Genomic DNA, 10,451 nt, shown 5'->3' with positions numbered 1-10,451 from the left:
CATTTTTTAATGGGAATCTCAAGTGGTGAAATATACATTGGAACCACTACAAAATTTAGGTCTATGAAAATACTTCCCCAAATATAGTCTTCTTGTTGGGTAGGAGGTTTTACTGTGATATATTATTTCTGACAGCCTCCTTTTTTTTTTTTTTTCCTTTGGCAAACAAGTAGAATTAAGTGAATTAACTATCATATCTAACCTATAAGTACAAATTACTTTCCCTTGAATTTACGTAACTGATATTGCATATCCTTATATGTGTTTGAATCTGAGATTAACTCAGAGGAAAAAAAGGTGAAATTTTGTTTCCTTTGTGACACTTTTATTTCCTTTTTAAGTTTTTAAAAAAATTTTTTAAAATATTTTTGTCTTCTTTTGAGAAGTGTCTGTTCATATCCTTAACCCATTTTTTGAGGAAGACATTTATGCAGCCAACGGACATGAAAAAATGCTCATCATCACTGACCATCAGAGAAATGCAAATCAAAACCACAATGAGATACCATCTCACACCAGTTAGAATGGCGATCATTAAAAAGTCAGGAAACAACAGGTGCTGGAAAGGATGTGGAGAAATAGGAACACTTTTACACTGTTGGTGGGACTGTAAACTAGTTCAACCATTGTGGAAGACAGTGTGGCGATTCCTCAAGGATCTAGAACTAGAAATACCATTTGACCCAGCTATCCCATTACTGGGTATATACCCAAAGGATTATAAATCATGCTGCTATAAAGACACATGCACATATATGTTTATTGTGGCACTATTCACAATAGCAAAGACTTGGAACCAACCAAATGTCCATCACTGATAGACTGGATTAAGAAAACATGGCACATATACACCATGGAATACTATGCAGCCATAAAAAAAGATGAGTTCATGTCCTTTGTTGGGACATGGATGAAACTGGAAACCATCATTCTGAGCAAACTATCGCAAGGACAGAACACCAAACACTGCATGTTATCACTTATAGGTGGGAATTGAACAATGAGAACACTTGGACACAGGGTGGAGAACATCACACACTGGGGCCTGTTGTGGGGAAGGAGGAGGGGGAAGGGATAACATTAGGAGATATACTTAAAGTAAATGATGAGTTAATGAATGCAGCACACCAATATGGCACAAGTATATATATGTAACAAACCTGCACGTTGTGCACATGTACCCTAGAACTTAAAGTATAATAAAAAAAAGAAAAAAATTATTTTTGCCTTTCATAAGTATCTATTGAGTTACTGTTAGGTGTTGGGAACACAAGACCTAAAACTCCTGACAAATATATTCTATTTAGAAAGTCAATTTGTACATTAATAAAGGCATATATAATACCAGACAAGATGGTAATGCTAACCAGTTTGAGTTTGAGGCATAGCACTCAGAAGGTAAATGCCCCTGGAAAAAGAATGTAGTTGGAAAAAATATTCTGAGGTAAAATTATGCAATATTGGTATGAATAATTATAGTGACACACAGTTTGTCACATTTTTGTGCTATGCCATTAGTAGAAAAAGAGTCATAGTTGAAAAAATATTGCAGTCACAAGATGTCAACGGAAATTAAGGCAAGGATATTTTTTGGTCAATTTTCTTGAAAATATTGGCTTTTCAACAGTGCAGTTTATTGAAAATGTAGTCCCAGTTCTTAGCAATTATTTATATACTGATGGACTTATATCCAGGGTCTTCTTGATTTAAAAAAACAAGTCAAAAAATGATTTTATACATTTAAAATATTTTAAAATTGTGATACATACGATTCTTGCACTCTCTCTGTCATATTTTTCCAATGTTTTGTCTGTCTTTTCTTTTCTTGCCTTTTCTTCCCTGTCCTTTCGTTTCTTTTCTTTTCGTTTTGTTTTCTTTGTCTGGTCTTGCTTTGAGTTTCTTTTCTTTCTTTCTTTCCTCAGGCACATTCTTAATCCAAATGAATTCATTGGAGGTGATATTTTTATGCATAATATACACAGCAAATTTCTAGGGCATCTCATTTTTTACAAATCTTTGTAAGAAAAGGCTATCTATTAACCCAATGACATTGTTACAATGTTTTCTAAATTTCAATGATTCTCAGTTTCTTGCAGCTATTACATTACAAAGTATACCTCGGTAAAAATTTAGTCAGTCACAGGGTTGATGTCGTTGATTGCTCACTTGCTCAAGCCAGAAGCTTAGAATACATGCTTGGTTCTTCACTTTCCTATGGGTTTATGTCAAATCAATTTCAAATCTATTAATATTATCCTCTAAATAACATACAGCATGACTACTTTTCTCTCTCTCTCTCTCTCTCTCTCTGGTACTGTCACATTAATTCAAAAGAAAAAGACTGATGATTCCTAACATCCTGGCTTCAGTAATTGGGAATGATGACATCATTACTGGAATGAGAAAACTTGGCGATAGTAACCAGTATCTGAGGAAAATCAGTCTCCAGAAATATTCTCCCAACTTTCATTTCCCATAACCCTTATTCATTTTTTTCCCAGCAGATTCTACTGTAGTGGAAATTTGGCCAGATTTCTTCTCTTTTTAAAATTATTAAATTGATCTCCATGTGACATAGAATACAATCAAACTCTTTATCTCAACCTACAAGGCCATGTGTAATTTGTCTATTTTTATCTTTTAATTTTCTCAAATCACTAGCTCATTATGGCAAGAAAAACTGCTCTTAATTCCTCAAAATGTTCCAGGCTTACGCAGATTCAGGAATGGTGCATACGCTTTCGAAGTCTTTTCTCCATCTTCTTTTTAGTAACCTCTTCTTATAATTCAAGGTTCTGTTTAAATGACACTCCCTCACAGAAGTCTTCCCTATTCTACATGGATCCTCACTACTTATTTTCTGAGGCTCTTTTTGTTGTTGCTTTCCTGTGAAACACTTTTCACAACTGGAAATAATTTTATTGATGTGTGTGTTTATTTTCTCATCTATGTTCAATACAGTGGAGCCATTTCTGCCTCCTCATAATTGTATGTTTGATGCCAACATAGTGACTAGTAGGGAGAAGAAATTCAATAAATATTTTCTAATGAATGGATAAATATTTTTAACAAATTAGTGGCTATATTTTTGACAGCATACCTTAGTTACAATCTACTCCAGATTGTATCCTTCTGAAACTATTATTTTAAATGCAGTTTGAAGTATTTCTGCTTTTATTATTTTTCTTGTAAGAAAGTATCTTCATAAATTACTCAACATATAGTTGTATAAAGATGACTTCCAGTTTTGTCTTAGAAAATTATGGAGAAAAATCTATCTTATACATCAAAATAAATAAATTTTAACTTACAATGTGAATTTTTTATGGTAATTTAAGAAACTTTTTAATGAGCTTCAACACAAGGAAAAATAATTAACTATCTCTTTTTATCTCTTTTGGATTTTAATGTTTTCTGCAATAAACACTTTCTCCAGATGTCCAATCTCCTATCCATTCTGTACAGTTTTCTTTTTCTATTTTGTTCAAACTCATCTGTACATAAACATACATTTTAGCTACATTTCAGGGAGATGGCCCTGTGTGTGGACAATATCATATTGTTGGACCACAGCCATGAATATGCTTCTGAGGATATTGCCAATTTCTTTTGCTAAGCATTACCTTGGTCTTAGTAATTTTTCTACTTATGCAGGATAAAAAGTGAAAATGCCAAGTCAACTGTACAATTAAAAGTGCTTAAGAAACAGACATTTAGATATCTAAATGTTAACTTTATTAGAAATAGATTTTTAGTCGTAATAATTAGTGATCACAATCCATATGCATGCTAAAACTGAAGAACAGAAGTTAGGTAAAAGTGAAATCTGCATATCTACAACATTGTTTAAAAGTTGTAGAAGACAATTAACTTCTATTCATCCTTCTGATAATAACTCAAATAAAACTTTCTCTGAGAAGCCTAACCTGAATCCCTTTGCTGAATTTAGTGACCCAGCTATTAGCTCTGCCTTTTCTTGATATAATCTTTGTAACAAGTTTTTAAAATGGATAATCTTGATAGAGTATAAATCAAATATATCTACATCTTTCTCCAATCGTTGCCTTCAACCAACAACTCAAAGGTTTCTTTATTTTAAGCTCTTTGGTATTAAATTCTAATCTGACCTAAAATCATTTGTTGGTGAAAACCGATTTGATCACCTTTGAACTACTGAGAGTTTTATTCTCCAAATACACTTAGGGTATATAACAGAAATACATATATATATATATATATATATATATATATATATATATATATATGCATGCCAATCCAAATTTATTGAACTACTGATGCTAAGTTATACAAAATTGCACCACTTTAATTAAGGCTTTTAGTTTACATTTGGCCACCTCAAAGTAGTTGTAACATTAGGTTGGTCAATATAAATACTGTGGCTCCCTGTTGGATAGACACACAATCTTTACATCCAAACATTAATGCATACAAAGCAACAAGGCATTGTTAAATAAAACAGTAACAGTTACTGCAAATTAGGCCTTGTGACCAATTACATTTGATTAAAATTACTTCCCACATTCACATCCACAGTACTCGTCCACCATTTAACATCTCCACCAAAACGTTACACATGTGAAACGATCACTAACAGGTAAAAATACCAAACCTGTATATTTGGTATTGCAAATACACTTATGCATGAGCAAGCAAGGGATTCACAATGAGAATCTACAGCTGCAGAAGCCTGAAAATGATTTACGAAAATTGTTAAATCATTAAAAAATTGTTTGAAAATATACACTTCTTGTTGTACACCCCCACTGTACACATAACTATAAACATTGTTCCCTATGTAAACAAATAAAAAAGGAAACATATAATAAGAGATTTGAAAAGTCTGGACATTTCCTTCCCAACAGATATTAAAGGCAACGTCTTTAAGACATTATACTGAAAGGACTATCATATTTTAAAGACAAGATCACTGTCTCCCTAGGGTTTTTAAAAATTAAAAAAACTATATAGCTGTGTTAATCAACGCGCTTATTTTGTACAATAATAATGACCTTGAATTTCTTCAAAAAATTACAATAAGCTACGAGTATCAAAGACACGAAGTTATCTGGAGTAGTCAATATAGGAGTTCTTTGGACTTTCTTTTATTATGCTAAAAATAGTGGTGCTTTTAGGATTTACATTATTGTACTCCCCAATACCAAGTATGGGGCATGTTAAAGTATACAGTACACCATTTTCATACATGTACAACATTGGTGGATGAAGAATGTCTCTTAGCAGTAATACTGGATGTAGCCTCTGGTTTTACCAGCTGCATACTCTAGGACTATTATATAAGTAAAAATCTCTCTTGTGATACTGGAAAGTGATTAGAATGTGCAAACTGATATAGTAGCTTTCATCCGCCTCTTAAAGGGTCCCACCACGGGAAAGTCCATTTAAGATGTTGATGGGTTTAACAAAGTTGGAATGCTGGCACTGTTGAATTGGGCAACAGTTTTTCAGACCTGGCTCAGAGCTACAATGCATTTAGTATATTAAAGCAGCTGACATGATGACTTTTTGCAAGTCTTCCCAGGCACTGGAGGTTTTCTGTTAATTTGCCGCACTAGGTCATAAAAGATCTCATTAACATTTCCTTTTGATTTTGCAGAAGATTGTAAGAATGCACAGTTGTTCCATTATCTTGCTAGATTTTGACCTTGTTCCTTCGCTACAACTCTTTCATCTTCCAAGTCACACTTATTACCAACAAGAATCATTGGAACATCATCAGTGTCTTTAACTCGAAGAATCTGTTCTCTCTCAGGTCTTACAAATCGTTAAAAGTGGACTGTGCTGTGACGGAATAAACTAATGCAAATCCTTGTCCATTTTTCATGTACAAATCCCTCATTGCTGTAAATTGTTCCCTTCCTGCAGTATCCAAGATTTCAAGCATACACTGTTGTGCATCTGCTTCAACTTGCTTTCTATAAGAATCTTCTATCGTAGGATCATATTTTTCTACACAAATTCCTTGAACAAATTGTACAGTCAAAGCAGACTTTCCAACGCCTCCTGAGGCAAGAACGACTAGCTTATACTCACGCATGATGCAAGCTTGTCAAAACCTAGTACCTCTCACGCTGTCACCGTGTCCCCGCAGCCAGCGTCGCCCCGCGCTCCCTCGGGGTCGCTACTCTCGGCTCCACTGAGGTCCTGCCGCTGCCGCCGCCGCTCCGGCTGGTTTACACGCCTGACTCTGGGCGTGGTTTGGCGATGTCCCAGAAATACGTATTTTATCATCAGTTCTATCCCAAACTCTATGAGTGTTTCTGAGTATATGATCTGTTATAAATTCCAGTCTCAGGAGTTTCAGGTAACAATTGTTGGGCTTGAACAGCGCATATATGTGAAAACATTATACTCTTTATTTTTAAATATAAAACAATACATATTCATCTGATTTTGTTATTAAAGGTATGATCTCTTAAAAAGCCAGGTTTCTTTACATTCCATCAATTAAATTAGAAATAACTTCCATCAAGTGGTAAGCTGGTAGAGGCTGGGGACAATTTTTTATTCCTCAATGTCTCTGTGAACATTGTCCGGTATTTGGCACAAAGTAACTGTCTGCAATATGGCTAAGTTAACAAAAAGAATGAAGGAAAGAAGGAAGCAAGGAGGGAAGGAAGCAAAGAGGGAGGGAAGGAAAGAAGAAGGAAGCAAGGAGGGAAGGAAAGGGAGAAGGAGAGAAGGAAGGAAGGAAGGAAGGGAGGGAGGGAGGGAGGAAGGAAGAGAGGAAGGGAAGGAGGGAGGGAGGGAGGAATGGTAAACAGATTTGATTCAATTTAATACATGAACTTTAGAATATGACTATATAATATACATATTAATATTACATATGAATATTACATTCATATATTATATATTCACATTGTAAAAAAATTTAGACATTGTATATTATATATATATGTGTGTATGTACATTGCAGTATTATTGTATCTAGAAAAGAGAATTTGAAATATGTGAGTTTGCTAAGATCTCATATAAATATGTAATCTATTAAACACCAAAATATTTTCTTTTGAATAATTTTAAAATAATGTCCTGTACTAAGATCACAGGACAACTTAACAGGAGTCTTTATTGATTTTCCTTATTTTTATTATGAAGATTTTTCAGACATAATGAAAATTTAAAATAGTATTTCACACAAGATTAATATAATATCCACCTATATTTAGTAATTGCTAACATATTACCACGTATTACTCATTTCACTCTCTAAATATCTCTTTAGGTAGTAGAGTCATGGATATTTGAATATTTTGGCCCAAAACTTTTCAGCATGAAATTCCAATAAATTAGGGCACTCTCCCACAGTGCCAATGGGTAAGATTTATTTTTTACTGCTGGACTGAGACAGCTCTATAATTATCTCCCAGAACATCTGAAAGTCAGGTACTGATTCTTGGCCAAAATGAGGGCAAGATTAAATACAGGCTGTTTAAAGTTTGAAACTCCTGTGGCTAGTTTGAGTATTGATGGCTTACACCTGGTATAACCAGGCATGCAGCCTAACAAAAGGTTCACCTGGAAATTTGGGAGACTTTCCTTCTAAGTCAAAATTCCTCGCAAAATCTTGATGGATTGTATTCCAGAGATGAATATCCAAACACACATACACACACACACACACACACACACACACACACACCCCCTTGCAACCTTGGATAGAAGCACCTGAAATGTTTGCCGGACACACACACACACACACACACACACACACACACACACACACACCCTTGCAACCTTGGATAGAAGCACCTGAAATGTTTGCCGGAGCCTCTGGTGCTTGCCTGCCCTTGCTTTCTTTTACTCCGTCAGCCTCTGCTGTTTTAGTAAAAGCCTCATATGCATATGCTCTACAGAGTCTTATGAGTCTTTTCAGTATCCCAAACTGTGAAAACACTAACAATAATCATTTTAACAACTATGAAAATTAATACTAATTCCATAATATTATATAATGTCTTCTCTATATCCAACTTTTCCTACTTGTTCACAATTCTCTCATATATTTCTAAAAAATAGTACCTCATCAATTTCATATTTTATATTTGTTTGGTAAGTCATCACATCATTTGATCTTTTTATCCATAACAATCTCACCACTTTTTAAACCAATATTGACTTTTTGAAGTTCAGGTCGGTTATTATTGCATAGAATGTTCTACATCCTGTATTTGTTTGATAATTTCCCGCTGGTGTGGAGTAACTTGCCATGTGTTCCTGTATTTCTTGCACACTGGATATTAGGCTTAGAGGTATAACCACCTTTAGGTTAAACATTTGTATGGAATACTTTTCAAGTGGTGTATTATTTATCACACATCAGACAGTACATGCCAAATTGTCCCATTATTTCTGATACTAAATTACATTTGTGGTTCAAGTTTTTGCACTTCTAATTTTCTTTTGTAATTTATAAGTAACTGTAGGATGATGCTTTGCTGGTCATGTTATAATCTGGTGCTGATTCTCTACATCTTTGAAGTCACTAGGTCTACCACCTAATTATGCCAACTAAATTAAAATTAAAATGAAATTAACTAGTTTGATAGAGTAGCATTTTTAGTCAGAGCTCTCTCGATTGCCAACACTTCTAACCAAAAGACCTTTAGGCTAAATGAGGTGTAACTGGAAGATACTGGAGATATCAAGGTTCAAAGGGTGCTCTCTAGGAAGTGGAACAGCTCAAGGGACCTGGCACGTGGAAACAGGGATAGGACTCCACAGTGACTAAGGCTTCACTTCTCACCTCTGCTTTCATATGAGTGCGATGTTATTTTCTACATGACAGATACGTTTACTTTTCACCATTAAAAGGTAGGAAACTCACTCATAACCAAAGTTGGAGGAGACAGTTATTTTTTTCCCCCAGTTTGCCTGTTAAAACTATAAGGAATGATTAATCTATCATGGTGCTTGATGTGGCCCAGGGATGTGCTCAGACTCAGTCATGTAGGGGCAGGTGGTATTAACATTAGTTCAAACTTGGAACCACGGCATGTGTTAGAAATAATGACTTATATTAGAAACTGGACACAAAATTGTTGTGAGCAAGAAAGTTACCTCAATTTGAGTCTACTAGAAGTTTCAGAGTGCAATTTCACATGGCCACAAAGTTCAAAAGTTCAAAAAGAGACAAAAGTTTGACCAAGAAATCAGTGATTTTTTAAAAAAGAGAAATTGAGCTCAGTCATGTTTTTTATATCTTTTACTGTACTAAGAAAGTTTTTTTTCTCAATAATTGACTAAAAGTTCATTAACTACTGCACAGACTTCAGTATTTAAAAATGTAATATGGACTTGCTAACTAAAAGTGAAGTTATTGTATTGTTGGAACTAGCTATTGTTAGAAAGACTCATTTGCTTTTTATAATAAAATTTTACATATGATTGATAGATTTACAGATTATAACAATTTATAGATAATTACCTCATTAATTTATTGAATAACCTGACTAAATTACTTAGTCACTGAATTAAATACAACCCAGCCTTAATACTTTGGGTCAAGGAACATTGACCAAATATATATATATGTCACATATTCCTTGAAATTTCTTACCAAAGCAAATTGTCTCATTAAAAATACAGAAATAAATTGATAACTAAATAAAACAAGTTCTATATTTCAACTTGAAAAATTAAAGATATTCATAATTCTTAAAATCAAAGCAATGATCATTTGTTTCCTAATTATTATTATTGTGAATGTACTTAAAATTTTGGCTATGTTTTTAAGAAAGATGTACTTCTATTAAAAATTATAAAATAAACAGCAGAGAGACTGACTTTTCAAAATAGTTTATCTGGGAAGAGCAAGGCACTGCGATTTGGGATATGTGTATCGTAGTGAACCATAGGCACATTTGAAAAAGCTGGGGGAGTCAAAGCTTTCTTAGGGGTAAAAGGTGAAGTTCCCCATCAGATTACCATTGACATTCTTCACAGAATTAGAAAAAACTATTTTAAATTTAATATGGTATCGAAGACGACCCCATATAGCCAAGACAATCCTAAGCATAAAGAATAAAGCTGAAGGCATCACACTACCTGACTTCATTACTACCGGGCCTCGGTAACCAAAATAGCGTGGAACTGGTACCAAAACAGACATATAGACCAATGAAGGTGAACATAGACCTCAGAAATACACCACACATCTACAACCACCTGATCTTCGACAAACCTAACAAAAACAAGCAATGGGGAAAGGATCTCATATTCAGGAATAGCATGGGAAATCTGGCTAGCCATATGCAGAAAACTGAAACTGGACCCCTTCCTTACACCTTATAGAAAAATTAACTCAAGATGGATTAAAGACTTAAATGTAAAACCCAAAACCATAAAAACCCTAGAAGAAAACCTAGGCAACAACATTCAGGACATAGGCATGGTGGGCAAAGACTTCA

At 34.2% G+C, this 10,451-nt stretch overlaps 1 protein-coding gene across 1 annotated transcript; it reads right to left on the bottom strand.

Moving 5' to 3' along the window:
• Window positions 1-5,101: 5,101 nt before the first annotated feature.
• On the bottom strand, window positions 5,102-6,232 carry LOC693750 (ras-related protein Rap-1b). Its single transcript, XM_001082451.5, is given in 2 exon segments — window positions 5,102-5,786; window positions 5,789-6,232. Coding segments are annotated over 2 exon segments (555 nt in total). The 5' UTR covers window positions 6,077-6,232; the 3' UTR covers window positions 5,102-5,519.
• Window positions 6,233-10,451: the final 4,219 nt, after the last annotated feature.

The sequence above is a fragment of the Macaca mulatta genome, chromosome 6 (assembly GCF_049350105.2).
Source record: "Macaca mulatta isolate MMU2019108-1 chromosome 6, T2T-MMU8v2.0, whole genome shotgun sequence".
Lineage (NCBI taxonomy): Eukaryota > Metazoa > Chordata > Mammalia > Primates > Cercopithecidae > Macaca > Macaca mulatta.
The sequence above is the reverse complement of the archived record's forward strand: the minus strand, read 5'-3'. Positions and strand labels throughout refer to the sequence as shown.